General features: G+C 30.7%; 1 protein-coding gene across 1 annotated transcript; it reads left to right on the top strand.

Moving 5' to 3' along the window:
* Window positions 1–4,540: 4,540 nt before the first annotated feature.
* On the top strand, window positions 4,541–11,291 carry LOC145594195 (putative transcription factor KAN2). The gene is made up of 6 exons (XM_081650530.1): window positions 4,541–5,524; window positions 5,622–5,698; window positions 6,604–6,649; window positions 6,765–6,939; window positions 8,202–8,274; window positions 10,315–11,291. The coding sequence occupies exons 1-6, from the start codon at window positions 4,810–4,812 to the stop codon at window positions 10,444–10,446; spliced, it is 1,218 nt and encodes a 405-aa protein (XP_081506656.1). The 5' UTR covers window positions 4,541–4,809; the 3' UTR covers window positions 10,447–11,291.
* Window positions 11,292–19,224: the final 7,933 nt, after the last annotated feature.

A 19,224-nucleotide genomic window follows, 5' to 3' on the forward strand; every position in this document is an offset into this window, starting at 1 on the left:
AATTTTATGTAGAATCATGGTAACTAATTGAATTCGTTGAAAATTAAACAATATCATATTTATCTATGGTTTTCAGTGATACTTAATTAGCGAGATGTAGTCGAACACTTAAGAATAAAGAATCAGCCTATATTGATCCATGATAATCATGTGTCAATTTAGTTACTAAAATTACACTCCATAATAAATGAATCATGAGATACAATGGTAGGTTATCATTCATTTTGAATATGTGTGTAAGCTTATCTAGAGATGTTTGGTATACGTACTTATGTGGATTTAATGTATGAAGATATAGACGAGTGAAAATTAGTTTTTATAAAAGTGTGTATTGATAAAGCTTAATTAATAAAACGACGACGTAGAGAAACTAGTGTGTGTAGAATAAAAGAGGGGTCCAAATCATTTATGGATGAAAAGATTTGGCCCGACCAAGTTTCCCGTCTAATTCTATAGTAGCCGGTTGTTGTATACCCGCAAGAATATCTCATTTTCAACTATGATATGTGCCTTTCATGTATTTAGCATACTTTAGTACTATCACACCTATGACATATTCGTTGATGGTAAATATTTGAGTTATATTAGGTCTTACAAATTTATTATTTTATCGTTTTTTTTTAAAAAAAAAATTTTGCCTTTTCAATTGGCATGGTAATACGACTCTTTTTTTAAATATGTCAAATGAAAGCCTTTTTTTAAATCACATGACGGTGTACAGAGTAAATGGCAAAAAAAAAATCTGAATATTTATACTTTTGAAACTTAATTAATGTCGAGTTTGAACAAAATTAAGCTAAACTTGATGAAAAAACGTTGTATTACTTTACAAAATCTCGAAACTTGGTTCAAGCTCAAATTAAACTGGCCGCTATGAACCATGCATGTATTTTAATTATTTATATTAGACCACTGATGATTCATGTGTCTATCTTTGAATTGAAGGCAATGCGGAAAGATTTCTCAATGTTTGGTTTAAATCATGTAAAATTATATGACGAAACAATGAATAAGCTTTTAGCAATAGTCAAGTTTGCTAACAATATCCAATACATCAATTGGTGAAATGGTGATATCATTACTTTCATAGTTTCATTGTTATTTTGGCATGTAGAATGACACAAATATTGTTGTATAAAAGTGATTCGATTCAATGCCTCTGATACCACACCATGCACCCACCAGAATTTATCAACTAAGGATGCAAATTTTCTATACCGAATTTTCCCTATATTAACCTATTCAAACCTATCTAAGCCTATCCATAATTACATATTGTAATGTGCAACAATATATCTGAAAAGAACTAGCAGGATGATTCTTATTGACACGCAGTTAACTTAAACGACACTTGTTAGAACCAATTTTCTTCAAATTAGTGATTTGAAGATAAGGTGATGAAAACTGATTAAGCGTAACCATTCAATGTTAATCACGACTATATTCCACATCTAGAAAGCCTATCAAATGACACTTTCAACATCAAATATCACATAGATCCCTAATTACAAAACGATTTGCTTTCTTCAATCATCACTAAGCTAATACATACACACATAACATCTCGACCGACTAATCATCCTATGGCCCAATTTTAGAAAAATCACTCTCTAAATACACATATATACCTCAACAATAAGAGCTAGCTTAGACACTACCAAATAAAGGAGACACCTTACAACATGGCCCCACTTGTTGTGTAAATAAATGAGGCCATGGCACTGTCTAGTGGTGCAAAATAAAACTCCCCAAATTTTCTACAGCAATATTTATTTTCTTTCATAAAATTAAAAAAAGATAGATACAAATAATAATTAATAAAGTTAGGATATAAGTGTAGTACGTACACAAAATACCATATGTAAGACTATTGAATTGATAATAACATGGCACAGGAAAAAGACTACTTTTGCTCTTGCCATATTATCAACTTTATATAATTCTTTGTATGTCATTCATATAATAAAAATAAAATATGCTTTTGATTTGAACCATCTTTTTTTTTATTTTATTAAAAAAAAATTAGCTTTTTTGTTCTTGTTTATTTTGACTAAAATAGAGTGTGAAGTATGTGTGTGTGATTTGTTAAGATGATCAAATAATTGTTAAGGCTTCAATCAGTTTGTTGACAAATCTGGGAGAAAGCAGCATAGAATAATGTAATTTGCCCCCCCTATAATTATGGGTCCCATTTTTGTCAACAACAACAACAATGTTTTTTGCAGTTAATTATTGCACATAAATTAAATAAATAAATAAATAAATAAATAAATAAGCATAATTTATATATATTGTAAATAGGAGTTGTATGTGAGCCTTTGATTTGGGATATCTAATAGAATGGACTTGTCGTCGTCTATTAAGAATCTTTTTTTTTTTCAACCTTATGTTATAATTCACACTTTTAATTGTCTGTTTATCTATAGAATGTGATTTTGTACATATTACATCTCATATTATTAAGAGTACTTATGTATAGTACGACTACCACTAAGCAAATCTAAGAGCTAGAGATTGTGTTAATTATACTTTAAAGTTGTTTTGAATGATTTCATTTAATATTGGATTTTGCTAATCATAATATAAGGGTACCGTACATTTGTATATATAGCTTGATAATTATTAAAAGTAGATACAATTAACATTTGAATAATTTATGTAGATTTTAAGTAGAAGTAGAAATATAGCTAGGGTTGACAATCGGATCGGATCGGTGTGCAGTATCAGCTAAAAAATTTGTTTAATTAGTTATACATCCTTGAGTCCTCGAAAGAAGAGTAAACTAAATTCTTCTATCTATTACTTTAACTTACTATGGAAATCTTGAAAAATAAAACAAAAATCAACAATTTTAAACTTAAAATTTCTCAAACACGTCAAATTAGCATATACGGAGAATAATTTCTGAATAAGGAGATCGAGTGTCATTCAAACACATTTGCTTATTCCTTATTATGCTTTATATTTTCAAGAGCTACATCAACTCGCAAATCCGACCTAATAGATATGATGGCGGATGGCCAGCATATAATTTAAGTTGTTAGGAACAAGTTATTGTAATTTTGTTCGTATAAAGTAATGAAATGGACATGTGATTAGTAAAAATTACTCAATTAAGAATTAAGATGTACACAAACTAATGTTTCTTATTAAGAATGATACGACTACTATTAATCTATTATGTCGTATCACATCAAATTAAGTTCAAGTAGTATTGCTCCATATCTACTATTAGGGCATATTTCCATATTTGCTAGCTAGTAATAATTTAGTTGAAGTGTTGCTCTAACGAGGTAATAGGTACTTGTTCTTATTCTAGTTAATAACTACAAATTGATTATACTTCTGATACTAGCAATTGATTTCTTTAAAAGTTAAAACTCAATTGTTTTTTATTTTCCCCCCCAAGAATTAAAATGAAGCCCTAATCTTTTTACTTTTTTTTTTTTTTTTTTTTTTTTTTTTGCTGAAAATAGAAGCATTTTACTACACAAATGTTAGTCCAAACCAAGACATCCAACTATCTAAGCAAATCTAATGGAAACAACACATTAGGGTTTTAAACAATTCATTATAAATATATCTTCAATGGGTCTTTTCATTTTTTAACACACGTATGGTATGTGGGTGGAGGAAAATATGGTTACATACAAATCGAGAAAAGTTCCATCAATTTGAAAAACATTACGGGCCCTCCCTCTTTTCACACCTAATAACACATAAAACATTCGTTTACTCTGATACCATGGTAAATCTTTAATTCAAGAGCATTATAAAACCAATATAATAACTTGGCTTTCTCGATCTAATCTTGACTTATTTTCTCTTGCACTCTTCCATAAGAATTGTTACCTTTTGTAAGTCCTAAAGGTTTGTTTTGATATACCGAACTGAGTTAAACTGAACTGAATTGATTGGAGCTAACCTAAAATGAACTGAAATGAATTATTTATGAGATAAGGAAATTAAGACCTGAACTGAACTGTACTAAAGCTGAAGAGGGCAAGCCCTAAGGGTTGTCACCTTTTGTGTCAGCCCTCCCATAGTCAATAAAAAAATTTCCTTATTTTTCGAAAACAAACCAAAACTCTCTAGAAAAGGGTTAGTAAGACTAATATTATGTGTGTGTGTTTTTGAGTGAGTTAGCAAAGGGTTAGTAAGACCAAGAATGTCAAGGAACAAAGGCACACGTCTTCTACAATCTACATACATACCCTCCCAACACAACCCACATCCAACATCATACAACAACAAAGAATAATAACTTAACCCCCAAAATAAATAAATAAATAAAAATTGAGAAGTAAATTAGACAAAATAATAAAATAAAATAAAAAATAAAAAAAAAAAAAAAAAGGCAAAAAACAAACTTTTCCTTTATTATCCTTGAACCCCTTTAATTTGCTCTCCTATCTTAGCTTCCTCCATCGAGTCTGGCTAAGTCCTTACCCCCACGTCCAAAAAAGCCACTTTCTCTCTCCTCTCTTTCTCCCTCTTTATCTCTGGTTTATTTTCTCTTCCTTCTTTCTTTCTCAACTGTCATTTTCTCACATATACTTCACACAAAAGAAACTACGAACTTCACTTTCTCTCTCCTCCCATTCTTTCTGCAACTACCCCCCCCCCCCCTTCTCTTTCTCTCTCTTCAATTCGATCATCTTCTTCATTCATTAACATCATCCAAACCCTTAGCTTATTGCTTATACACACAAACAAACAATCAATCTATTTTTAACTTCCAAACTCAACTTCATACTCCCTCTTTTGCTTGTGTGTTTTAATTATTGTTATTATCATAACCTTAATTATATGGAGTTATTCCCAGCTCAACCAGATTTATCCCTCCAAATCAGTCCCCCAAACGTACCCAAACCCACTTCCGGAGTCTCCGCTACATCGGACATGGATTTAGCCTTCTGGAAGCGCGCTTCCGATAATTCTAGAAACTCCATCTCCGACAAAACAAACTCCACCTTCGACCTCTCTCTATCACACCCGGTAGCGGCCTCCTCAGCCGCCACCGGGTCTAATTTCCTCCCTCATTACCATCACCACCACCACCAGCAGCAGCAGCAGCAGCTGTACCAACAGCTGCTACAACAACACCATCAAACAAATTCCAATAATAGTACGATTAGTAGTCATAATAGTAATAGTATTAGTAATAGCAATAATGGATTGGGCTCGGAGTTGGGCTTTTTAAGGCCCATTAGAGGGATCCCAGTTTATCAAAACCCTCCACCGTCTTTTCCGTTTGCTCCACCACAGCCAATGGATTCTACAAGTATCACCGCGGCCGGTCTAGCTAATGCTAACTTAGTTTCACCCGCATCCAATCATCACCTTCATCATATACCTTATCAGTCGCCTTCTTCTCACCACCATCATCATCAAGGGCTGATGAGATCAAGGATTTTTTCGCGCTTTCCGGCTAAACGTAGCATGAGAGCCCCTCGGATGCGCTGGACTTCAACTCTTCATGCTCGTTTCGTTCACGCCGTTGAACTCTTGGGTGGCCATGAAAGTAATCATCATAACCATAATCTTTTTTTTTTTTTTTTTTTTACAAAATCAAAATTAAAAATGTGAGTATTGATTTTTTTTTTTTGGGAAACAAATAGGGGCAACACCAAAGTCAGTACTCGAGCTCATGGATGTCAAGGATCTTACCTTGGCTCATGTCAAGTCCCATTTACAGGTAATTTTTTTTAATTATTTATGTTATTATTAGTAATAATAAACCTAATTTAAATCAATTATTAAATTAGTTGGAAAACAACAAAGATTATATCCAACCAACTCTCTTTATAATACGCACTACGCAGTCAGTCTATAGATCATTTCCAATTTTAGTTTTGATCACAAATATCACCATTTTTTTTTTTTACAATTTTTAAAAAATTAGGGATTGTATTTCTTCCAATCGAAAAAACCCACTGTTTAGCACTTAAACGACTATCTATTCAGATCTATTTTATCTGAATAGATAAGTCGCGATTACATAAAACAAAGTACAATGAAAGATAAAAATTATGTGGAGAAGTGAAATGAAGTCAAGACAAAGGGAGAGATTAAAAATAAAACAAGACAAATTAAATCTTCTTCTTAATTTTTAATTTTGATTTAAATTAAATTTAGGAAGGAAGGGGATTGAATTAAATTATCTCGGGAAAATGCTAGTGTAGTGAGTAGTGAGTCTCTCTCCTCCTAGAGATGGGCGAAGAAAATTTATGGAATAATAGAGAGCAAGTACAGGAACACCATCATTTCTCAATGATATCATGTTTTCTTTCTTTACTCACTCATTCATTTTTATTTTCAATTTTTTTTTTTTTTTTTTTAAATTTAACCATTACTTGGTTTTCCCCCTTTTTTATTTTATTTATTTTTTAACCATAGTTAATTTTATCTCCTACACGCTTATCCATACATCTAATCCCTGCACCCTTCTTTTCTTCCTGTACTACTTACCTACGTATTCATTCTTTTCTATGTTTTTTTTTTGTTTTTTAATTTCTTCGGAAATTATACTATTTACGATGTACAAACTTAAACAGTTCCAAAGTAGCTCGTATTTATTTATTTATTCTTTTTTGTCTTCAGATGTATAGAACGGTAAAAACAACTGATAGAGCAGCTGCTTCTTCAGGTATGAATTTTCGTACATAACGTCGTTAAATAAAATGATTAACGAGGTATTATTTATATTTAATACGAAGTAAGTATGATTAAATTTGGAAACAATTTGATTTAATTTGTTGCAGGGCAAGGGGATGCATACGAAAATGGTTCGTCGGGCGATACATCAGACGACATGTTTGGGAATATGCAAAGCAGTAGAAGTTCCGAGCGACCGACTCTTCCGCATGGAAGATCGTCGCCAAATATGCACCAAGAAAAGGACTATAATTCTCATGGACTTTGGAGCAATTCTTCAAGGTTATTTGATTTTAATTTACTACTCGTATTCTTTAATCAATTATATCATTAGTTCTTCATGCATGTTTAATACACATAATAATACGCTTTAGAAATGGGTGGTTTTCTTAATTAAGCCCTTAAAAAATAGAGGTTTAATTAGACTTACCAATGAAGGTAAAATTTTAACTAATAAGATGATTGTAAAACACTAGACTTAATTAGAAAGCTTTCTATTTGATCAATACTCCGTATTTGTTAGCTAGTGATAAATGCATCTGTAAAGAAGCTTACATTAAGATATAGTTTGTGGTAAGTTGAGCTCATATAGCTTATCAGTGATGAGGTTTATTATTCCCGATTAAGTCGGTGTATGGGTGGTTCAGATGTATGCAATCTTTACCTAGAATTTATAAAGGAAAAGCACTTCTTAATGAAAGATGAGTTTATTTTAGATAGTTGCAGATTCTTTTAAAAGGTGAAATAAAAAGTTTAAATTTGATTGATAATTTCGTTCTTTCATTCATTTATGTATCTTTTAAACTTTTCTCCTCTAACCTTTATTTCCCTAGATTTAATTTCTTAGTGTTCATGCAAATTTGCACTTGGTTAAATTCACATGCAAGAAGAGCTCTAAAAAAGAATGTAAAATTAAAGGGGGTTAAAAATTCAATATAAAGTGAGTATTTTAATAGCATCATCAAGAATGCACATTTATATAATAGACACTTAATTAGACTTTGAATTCACATTTTTTTTTTTTTTCAATTAGCAAAGTTGAATATATAGTAGAAAACTAAACTTAGGTATATAATCATCACTAAGCTTGATTACCATGCATTTCAATTAATATATAATTAAAGAATCTAACATGAAAAATATTCCTCAACCTTCTATACAACAAGAATATTGGAAGATATCTCTTTCTTTGTGATTTTGTGGGCTCTAAAAATAGGGCAATTTTTTTCGTTAATTTTTTTTAATTTACTCTATATGGAGCCCGCGTTGCAAAAATAAAATGTCCTAATGTATGTAGGAACAAAAAGAAACTGAAAATATTCCATTCATGGACCCATTTATATATATCATTCTGATCATCAATTACTTTGATCATAATAATTATGGACTATACCTTGAATAACTAAGTGTTTTGTACAAAAACTAAATTGTGAAAAGAAAAAAAATGTGTTTTTTTGGTTTTATTTGATCTCACAATTACCTCTACTGATGGAATATATTTCCTTTTTTTCTCTTTCTTGGTTTGGATTTTGGAACTTTTATAGCAGGGAAGCTTGGTTGCATAGCAAGCCTAAGGATTCTTCAGGAAACAACATGCAATGTCAATCTTCTCTCGAGGTATATACATACTTACATAACCCGTTTTATAATAATTTATACATACTCTGTATTCTATTAATTATATTTACTCTCTCCATCTATAAAAATTCTTCACGTTTTAGAACTTTTTTTGAGACAATCACCCTTCAAACATAAAAAGAACATGTGAGACAGATAGAGTTAAAAAATATACACCGACTGTGTTTTTTAGGTTATTGTTTTGTTTTTAACTTTAAATTAATGTACACAAAACAGTGAGTTTGAAAGTTAGTACGCACTATGAAACATAACATACTATACTAAACATATTATTCCTGTGGGGAATATTGAGGGAATGTGCATGAAAAGAAAAGGAAGTTAACCATAAAAAGAAAGCAAAAGTTAAAGAGAAAAAAAAGGAGGATTATTTATACTTATATATTTATTTTTTTCTAATTTTCTCTCTCTATCTTTCTCTACTACGTACAAGTATATATCTTCCCTTTTTTCTAATTTTTCTCATAAAAGTCGCTGCTACAAAGTTGAAAAATAAAAGAGAGAATTTTAGAAAAAGGACAAAAGCCTTTCAAAAGCTGTACAAGTGAGTGTCCTGTGTAAATTGCTCTTCATAGGGGACATTTTTGTCATTTTACTTCCCAAGGAAATATGGCTTCTCGTGACCAAGAAAAAGCTCTGTGCAAAAGCCCAAAATTAAAAGAGCATCAATGCTAAAGAAGATGAAAAAAAAAAAAAAAAAAAAAAAAGGAAATTTCACATACAATTTTTTATTTATTTGGTCAAAGGGGTTATTTATATAACAAATTTATTCACTTTTTGTTACATATAAATTTTTCTTCTTCTTAAATGCACGGATTGAGTATGGGTAAGTCAAATATTCATAAGATGTCGAAAAAGAGTCTAACCACATACATTGTATGAATGTTAGTACGAGTATGAACATTTTTTTTTTTTATGTAGATTTATCCATAATATTACTCACCTTAGCTTGCATCTATGTTTAATTCCATAAACCATGATAATTTGGTAATGGTGGGGTGATGGCAAAACATTAAAGAATAATGCGGGAAAATTGTAAGGCATAATATAAAGTTGTCTACCTTATAACGAGGAAGATTTTGGTAGAAGAATATTAATATTTTTTTTTGCAAATTTTACAACTTTGAAGTAAAGCTTTTTAGCTAAGGTGCACATGAGACACTAAAACTGTAACAGCCTTTTTACTTATTTATATTTGTAAAACCATAAACATTATCATCCCTCTTTTATTTTTGTTTTTATTTTATTTAATTTATAATTTTTTTTCAACTTTTTTCAAAAATTTTATTCTTTTATTCTCTGAGTCCAATGTCCTTGGATTCTCATCCCTAAGCTGCTAAGTCTCCAGCCACATTTTATATGGTACTGAACTTGTGAGTGAACTCATCATCATCGACTTCCTAAATCTTCTTTCTGTAAATTCCTTCTTTTTCTTCTTTTTAGGTCAATTTATAACTTTTTCCTTCTATTTTAGTCTTACAATATGGTCCAAACATTAATTTAATACGGCTTAATCTACTTACATAATTGTAGAATCATTAGGACAGCTTATTCAACAAGATATATATACATATAATAAGATCTTGAGTCCAAAGAGCGAAAATAATATAGATTATTGTTTTTTGTACTTTGAGAATTTTGGTGCAATGGTTGTGAAAGCTAGTTGATATATACAATGTCATATATATTAGGGATGAGTAAAAATATCTTCTTTTGTCTTTAGAAAAATATGTGATAACGAGACTCCTAAATGCATGTACTTCTAAAAAACTTTTAAAGATATGTCAATTTTATACATACTTTGTGTATTACATTTTGCTGGTTTATAATCTTCCAATTACATAAAATTTCACTTTCACTTTACGCAAAATTATACTACCATTTTCTAGATTTAGATGTCACGTCATTCAACTTGCTAATGAAACGATTTTTAATTTTTTTGCGTGTTTATTACAATTTACTGTACACGTGTCAGTTTCTTATTCGGAGTTCTTATGCTATTTAAATTGTTATCGTGTGCAGAAGGAGCTAGAACCGAAATGTTTAAGCTACGAGAGATTATCAGAAGTAAGCTCATCAAACATATCATCAGGAGATCATCAAACAAGTCCAACAAAGCCAAATCTGGAGTTCACCTTGGGGAGGCCACTTTAACTTAAATTAATTTTTTAGGTTTCTTCAAATATATTTTGGGGAGAAGAGAACAAATATAATGATGATAAAATGAGTATGAAGAAATATAATAGGGAATACAAAAACTACTCATTTTGAAATGATTATAGTCTTCTTAACTGAGCTGAGCCAGGTTGATTGAGAATCAGGTACTCTCTGGTTGAAATTTCAGAGCCAGAAAAAGAAAGGTGGAAAAAAGGAGGAAAAAAAAAGGTGAAAATAAAAAAGGAGGAGACAAAAAAGACAGAAAGCAACAAAAGGAGAAGAGGATTGGAATTCAAGGGAAAGGGTGTAATAGTCATTTTCAATGTATAATTTGGTAGCTCATAAAAGAAAGAAAGGTATGGTAAGGTCTAAAATTAAAATTATATTGTATTCCCTACGTAAATATGATGATATTCTAATTAATTTTGTATGTTTTTGAAGTGAGATTTAATTAGAGAGAGAAAGTGAGATTAATTAGTGTAGTACTTCTACTTAATTATCTTTAAGGTATGAAGTGATCCTTGGTAATTGTAATGGGTCCCTTTTACATTTTGAAGGAGGAAAAAAATGAAGAAAGAAATATTTATTTTGACAAAGCAAAGTTCTTGCTTGATATATTTAATTGTTAATTAATGTTCTAATAATTTTCTTAGATTTTTATATGTTGTGAGGGCTTTATGTTCATTCCTTAGCTATGTCACATGCTCTACACTTTCCCAACAAAGGGAAAGTATAAAAAGTGAATATGACAAAGGTACTAAACATAAAGAACATAATTTTTATTTTAGTACATCTAAAGAAAAAGTTTGGAAATTTTATTCTTCTTTTACTCAATCAACTTGGTGATGAATACTTTCTACAATGGTAAAAAAAAAAAAAAAAAAACTTTTATTTGTGTTAATAAATAATAATTATCATTAAAGTTGTGGGAATAGAAATCTACTCCGCCACTACACCCTTGGCCAATTGGAAAATCATAACTTAGGGTCTGTTCTCATACGTTGAAATTTAGTTCATTTCAGTTCAACTCCTAATTTCCTTCTCTTATAAAATATTCATTTCAGTTCAGTTCAGTTCAGCTGAGTTCAGTCAGTGACAACAGGCCCTTAATTAGGTGATTCAATTAAAATTTTAAACATTGTTTTCTTTGCTTACAAGATTTCCATATATTTTTAGAGTGAAATGGCAAATCACTTTAAGTATGCTTAACTATACTAAGCGCGACATTTTTTTTTTCCGATCCAAAAGGATTAGGTTTTTTTTTTTTTTTTTTTTTTGTGTGTGTGTTTAAAGAGTCACAAGGGCAGGAGTGAAATTCGATCCCAGAATTTTTTGAAATTGGGAAGGAAGCTCTAAATACTTGAGCTATCTCTTGCTCTCAAAAGAATTAGAATGTAACAACCTAAGGGCCTTTTCACATTTACTTAATTTCAGTTCAGTTTAGTTCATTTTAGTTCAGTTCATCTCCAATCAGTTCAGTTCCTAATTTCCCTCTCTCATAAAATATTCATTTCAGCTTAGTTCAGTTTATATCAGTGCAGTTCAGTTCAGCTCAACTCCAATCATTCATTTCAGCTTCAATCAGTTCAGTTTAGTTCAGCTCAGTTCAGTAAATGTGAACAGACCCTAAGTGTTGAAACAAGATTACGATATGAAAACAGTTTCAAATTTGAAAAAAAAAGCTAGTAGAACTCTTTTAATTTTATATGAATTTATTTGAACTTATGATTTTAAAATTTATTTTCTTTGAATTTTCTAAACTTAATTTGTTTGAAATTATGTTGTCTGAACTTATTCTATTAGAATTTATTTTATCTGAACTTATTTGAGATGAAACAAACAACTAGACTATGTGATAATAAAACACGAGGAAAACTAAGCTCCTATAGACTTAATAAGGCTTATCCAAATTCAATCTATACAACTAGAATAGGTTATAACAAGTTCAAATACAGTCGATTAAACTCGATCTATCACATAAAATCAATTAAGTTTAAATAAGTAAATCTCGGGTAAATTGAACACATCTTAAGTAAGGCTATATATGTGGAGCACTGTGTGAGGCTATCAGCTATCTAATTAAGGGGACTGCAATGGTTTTGACTTTTTCGACCATAATTGGGTTCTGCAGCACTGTCTGTATGTTATGTATTGTATGTTTACTAACTTCAAGAACCTCCACTCCTTCAAATTTCATAGCTTTTGACTTAATCAATTTTTATTTATGACTTCTTACTAGGTTAAAGGTTTTTTTTTTTTTTTTTTTTTTTTTTTTTTTTTTTTTTTTTATTTTAATCTTCATATTTTACATAGTATTGGGTGTTCTCCAATTATTATTAAATGTAAGAGTACTTACATATTACATACAATAACCTCCAAAATATTAAACTTCTTTCACCAACTCAGTATATATTTACGGACTATATCAAACTTGCAAAAATAAATACTCCGTGTATAAGCTGACTTTTCATCAATTCATTGTACTCCATAGTTAAATTGCATTTGTCAACATGTGTATTACACTATTACTCCGTATTATATTTATTCGAACCATTTTTTATTTTTGACAAAATTAGAACCATTTAAATATATATACGGAGTAGTGTATGATACATTCTTTATTTTATATTGTATACTATAGGTAACTTAGTAAATATTACGGACCAATTGTTGAAACCCATTATAACCCACTTATGAGTGTCCCACATTGGAGAAAGAGGATAGATGGTTTCACTTTATAAGGTAGAGGAGTACCTCCTACTATTGCCAATTGGTTTTAGTATGGAAGCTCCAAAGCCTAGTTTGTGGACCAAACTCTCCTCCTTGTTTGGGTTGCCTAGACCCATTTCATATTGTTTCTAAATTTAACACATTTCACATTGTTTCCAAATTTAACATGGTATCAGAGCCCAGGTTGTGGGTCTCTTCTAAACTGGGTATTTAATCGCTATTGAATAAGGATTTACCTTCAAATTTAACATGGTATCAGAGCCCAGGTTGTGGGTCTCTTCTAAACTGGGTATTTAATCGCTACTGAATAAGGATTTACCTCGACAGGATGTCCAGCCCCACCTCCTACTATTGCCAATTGGTTTTAGTATGGAAGCTCCAAAGCCTTGTTTGTGGACCAAACTCTCCTCCTCCTTGTTCGGGTTGCCCATGCCCATTTCACATTGTTTCCAAATTTAACACCAATCAAGTTCATATTACATTTTAAATAAAATCAGCTAATTAGTTTATAAATTATGATAAGTGAAAATTAGATGAATAAAACTCACCTTCGGCCTCTTAACTCTACAAACTATATTATGATTAACAAAGTATTTTGTAGTTAGAGCTCATTTTGTTCGTTTTATTTATATTTAGATACATGTACTATATACAAAATACGAGTTATCATGATTATGTAAAATGGAAAGAAAAAGTGACAACACGTTGATAATTAAAACCGCATATTTTACTGTAGATAAAGTCCGAAAAAGTAAAATCAATTAGTTGACATGACAGATAATACGGAGTAGAATGAAAGAGTTTGAAGCACAAAACAAAGACATAAGAAGTATTTATTAGACATAGCAAGGTTGTTAAAGCTTAAAGAGACAAAGTAATTACTGATAGTCAATCTGCCAAGAAATACATAAATTCCTTTCAAAAAGAATAACATAAATAAGGTAAACTTTATCAACGAACTAAAGGTTCTTTTCTGCAAGAACTACAAAGGTAATTAAAGAGTTACACCCCCACTCTCAACTAACACAAGAAAATAAAATAAATATACAAGTTAAAAAAATTAAAAGTCATAACTTAGGATACTGAATTTGGTCCACAAAGAAGGGTATGTTTTTATTTGTAATTAAAGTTTTTTTTTTCAAAAAAAAAAAAAAAAAAAAGTACAAAAGATAAAAATTGCAGGTGTACAAACATGTAAGCCTTTGTATAATACTATCTCAAAGTGTCAATTTAGAACGAGACAGAGAGCTACTTCTTTAGTTTGCTTTCCCCAAAATCAGCTCTAACAGACCATTGTTGCACCACATTAAGAAATTATGTTACTGTTTTTTTCATTAATTCACATCTGATTTTTTTAGCCTGTAAAATTAAAAGCCTTGTACCTCATTTTTTTTTCTACATCTAGTTGATGAAAAGAATTTTAGGTTGAATTGAAATTTATGATAAAAACACTCGTCGTTTGAAGTTATTAAACTTTAATATTCTAAATCTTTTCTTTGTAATCTTCTAATATATATGCAATCTTTAGGTTATTTTAAGGCTATATTATGTTCACCTTATTTCCACTTATTTCATGGTTAATAAGTTTAGATAAGTTCATATAAGGGTTAATAAGTTCAGATAAGTTCAATTCAGGAAAAATAAGTTCAGATAAGTTGTGATAAGGGTTAATCAGGGTTACCAAGTTTAATTTATAACTAAAATAAGTTCCAATAAAGGCTACTAAGTTCAGATAAGTAAAAATAAGGTGAATAGAACACATCACATGGGTGGCTGGTCAAGGCATGCAAAAGCCAAAGAACAAGAAGGAATAAAAACATCTTACCTATAGAGTGTTTAATGTAACACCAATATGTGGTCAACTGGCCATTGAGGATAGCGTATTGGCTCGCCTTAGGGAAGTTTTCAAAGAAGCGAGGCATGAACGCGAGCCAAGGCAAAGCAATACATGCATGATCAAGTCAAGACACTTAAGATGTGATAAGATGATACCCACATACTAAAATTAGACCAATTTTGAATATTTTGAGACCTGATGACAAAATCCTTAATAATGGTGGAAGTGCGTATGCAACCAAATGTCATAAAACATAGTTTGAAACCATATACATTCACTAGTTAATCACATAAAAGCATGACGGGAGGCATATATAACCAACTACATTGATATATGAGTATGTTGTTAAAAGAGCCTTGAATTGATAACTTAAGTTAGTTATGGAAAACATTTGGTCATATAATTTACACCTTATAAGACTTTTGGAAAACATAAATACAAAAGTTAAGCTACAATAATCATATATCTTTTTTTGGGCTACATACAAAAATTAGCTTAACTTAGTTTAATAAAAGTGTTATATATCCGACTTAGGAAAAAAACGAAGCGATAAGCTAGTTTTCCCCTGGATTACGTCTTGATATTTTGGATAAGAGAAATATGCAATCAGGAACACTTTATATGCTCTATGATAAAATTATAGCACTTTCAATAGTAAGCTAAAGCCATTAAATTCGCGATTGTAATTTGTACCCTAGGTAAAGTTTAACCTAAATTAATGGAGAATATTAGAATTTGGAATTATTAGAAGGATAGGAAACGAATATTTAACATATATTGTGACAAAAGTTAAGTAGCTAAGGTGAGATATATCTGCCCAAAATTCTCTAGTTTTCTGGTCAAACGTAACTTTCTGAAGAGTACAAAAATAGTGTAAATTGTCTTTGGGCCAAAAGGAGATCAATGACAGAAAAATAAATAAAAAGGGCCAAAGGTATGAAATAATATTATGCAGAATTTTCATGTACTGTTCCAAGGTAGCAACTGTATCTGTATATTGTGGTCCGACTTCATTTATTACGAGTACTCTTCTTCCATTTCATTTCTCTGTTTTCAATGTCACTATCTCTCTTCAATCATACATGTTTCAACCACACATTTATATCTTCCACTAATTATTCCTTTTATAAATTACTTTACGGAAATGCTCAATATTAAATACATCTACATTACAGATTTTATGATATGCTTGTTTATTGATTGATTCTCTAATCTCTATATCTCTCAAGACATGATAAATAACATTTCTATCAGTTGATAACTCTCAGGATCAACAAAATATTTTTCCACGAAATATTACAGTACAAAATAACATTTAATTGTTATAAGCAAAGGAGTGTTGGATTTGTTTCAATGTACTCCCTACATCCCTTATTGATTTGTAGGGACCACATACAACGATGGTATATGTAGCCTTTACTCTTATTAATAGTCTCTTATTGGAATGTTTTGTAATCTTTATAACCCCATCAATAACAGTATCAATATATATTACTGAGTATATTATATGATTATAAAATCGATAAAATATTAGATGTTACTTTAGAATATTTGGTCATTGAAACTTAAAGTAAATTAATCAACATCTTCGTACGGACTAGTAGGTACTAGAGGACCTTTTCTAATTTACACTTTGCACACAAAGAACCAAATTAAACCTGTTTTTAAGACAACTACTATATTGTAAATTGCATGCAAAATTCCTGATGAAACGACATCATATAGGCCCCAAAGAACTAAATTCGAAGACTAATTACATTGTTGATGATGAAAAGACATTAGCTAATCCCGAAAACAATGATGTGTCTCGGTCGTATTGGCCGCACAAGATTATTTATACCTATGGTTGTTATTTGCACAAGCTAAGTAGCTTAATAAGCTTGAAAAAAAGTGAGAATTATATAGTATGACAAACTAAAGATGTAACGTATACATGACATTTCACAATTTGGTTTGATACTGTTGACGTCTTGCATCGATCATTCCATACTAGAAAATGAGAGGTCCAAGGCATAATTTTGTACGACAATGACACGTTTTTTGTCTCTTAAATTTTGGATTTGTTTTTTGGAGCACCCGTGAAAATTGGCTCTTCCTCCCTTTACTACACGGCACCAACTGACGTTTCTCAGCACCATTTTTGGCTATGCTAACGCAACTCTTGTTACACCCAACAATGACAAGTCTACATTATCTCTATATCTATGGGCTATGACAAATTTTTTCGTTTACCTTTCTATCTACGTCGTCTGCTAACATCCTCTGACTAAAACAACTATTATCTAAAATTACAAGACCGTTATAAAATCATCTCAAATAATGATCTCAGATTCACATATTTTACTCCGTATGTACTGGAGAATGGGGAAAACATACTATGTCTACAAGCCGGCGAGAAATTTGACACTAACAGTTTAAGTGATAATTAATAAGATTCGATAAATTAAATAAGATAAATTTAGATAAAAAGAACACATTTTTACCGGTAGTGAATGTCGTTACCCATAGGACTATGTACAGATAATAATTCGAAAGTAGAGATTATAAAAAATACAATGTTTACGACATATGCATGCACAAATAAAGATCCATAATTTTCTTTTTTTATTATCAAATTATCTTGTGTAGTGGAAACATGATATTCCACGTTACGTGCATCACTTATATAAAATTAAAGAAGCAAGAGATGGTGGGAAGAAAGATAAAACAAAGTATTGGCTACTAATCATGACTGCAATAATTGCAAAGAATTGTAAGAAAGCTACCATGCACACGATAATCATCGTGACACGTGGCACTAAAGCACAAATCTATAGTATTTCACATTTACTTGTAAAAATTAAATTATAAAAAACAAAAAAAAAAAATGAAAAGAAAAAACATGCTACTCCTAAGATAGAGTGAGTAATAATTAATAATTCCTTCCTTCCCATTTCATTTCATTGTCCATTAATTCCATTCCATTCTCACCCTGTCTGTTTCATTTCATACTTTCCCACGCCCCACCTGTCCACTTCCTGCTCCTTACAAGCCCCACGCGCTTCTCTTTGTCAAGGTCGCAAACCCCGTTACATTATTGGCTTTCCAGAAGTCACAAACGAAAATGATGTTAATTTAATCAGATTGACTTTAACCAAATAAGCTAGATCACTAGAGGTTATTTCCCAATAAATTGAGAATTATCTTATTTTACTTTTCCAGTAAATTTTAATTCGTCAACCTGTAAGAAGTGTCGGTTTATTAGGATCGTTCAACCTACTTGAATAAGAAAGTGGTCTGGTCGTGAATGTATCAACACGCTTCTAGATGGGGCTTGAGCCACCAGCTAGCCAGCTAAGTGGGGAATGGGGGTTCAATTATCAGTTTGCACCCTACCTATATTGATTGCTATAAATTGACTGTGCAATTTAATTAGCAGAATGAATTTCTGCTTCTTTATTTGTTTCTTTATTATTTTGGCCTGACTGACAAAAACTTTAATTGGAGAAAAAATATTATAAGGGGGTAGGGTCACCAATTTAAGTTGATAATGACTTTGTAAAATTAAAGCTAGGGCTTATCTCACTACTACCACCATGTTTTAGAGTGCTTTTCATGAATCATATGATGTTAATAAAGCCCATAATTATGCTAAGTTTTCTTCAAAACTCTTTTTCTTTTGCATCTTTCTAGTTTAAGTAGTACGTGTGGCCACACGTTGGTAGCTCAAATTGTACTAAACAGCTTTTATCTATATGGTCCTTAAGCAAAGGTAGAAATCAAGGCTTTGTTTTCTTTACAAACAAAAAAACATTCTCATGTGCAAACTTTGTGCTTGTAGAAGATTTTGGGTGAGCCGTTACATACTAATTTATTGTAAAATACTAAAAAGTCATTTATAAAAAAAGGACACTGGAATAATGTTGACAACACTTTCATTTATATATTTATTATTGATGAATACACTTATATATGCTGGCCACGGTAATTAGAAAACAACTCGGTATCATTATAATTAGTTTGCCTGATATTTGTCGAGATTTTCTTACTATTTATTGACTTTTTAATTACTCATGTATTTTATGGTAAATTTTTAAATATATAAATGTTGAGATAGCTAAGATTACATATACAAATTAATTGATCGAGTAATTCTAAATTTATTTGCGTGTGTTCACTTGCACATCAGGGTAACATTTTACCTATAGATACTCTTATTTATATAAAAC

The sequence above is a fragment of the Chenopodium album genome, chromosome 2 (genome assembly GCF_948465745.1).
Source record: "Chenopodium album chromosome 2, dcCheAlbu1.1, whole genome shotgun sequence".
NCBI lineage: Eukaryota > Viridiplantae > Streptophyta > Magnoliopsida > Caryophyllales > Amaranthaceae > Chenopodium > Chenopodium album.

Bases quoted from the DNA above. Each gene is read 5' to 3' on its own strand.
- LOC145594195 (XM_081650530.1), top strand. From the start codon at position 4,810: ATGGAGTTATTCCCAGCTCAACCAGATTTATCCCTCCAAATCAGTCCC. The intron at 5,699-6,603 runs GTAATTTTTTTT...TTTTGTCTTCAG, and splicing joins ATGTCAAGTCCCATTTACAG to ATGTATAGAACGGTAAAAAC. The intron at 6,650-6,764 runs GTATGAATTTTC...AATTTGTTGCAG, and splicing joins TAGAGCAGCTGCTTCTTCAG to GGCAAGGGGATGCATACGAA.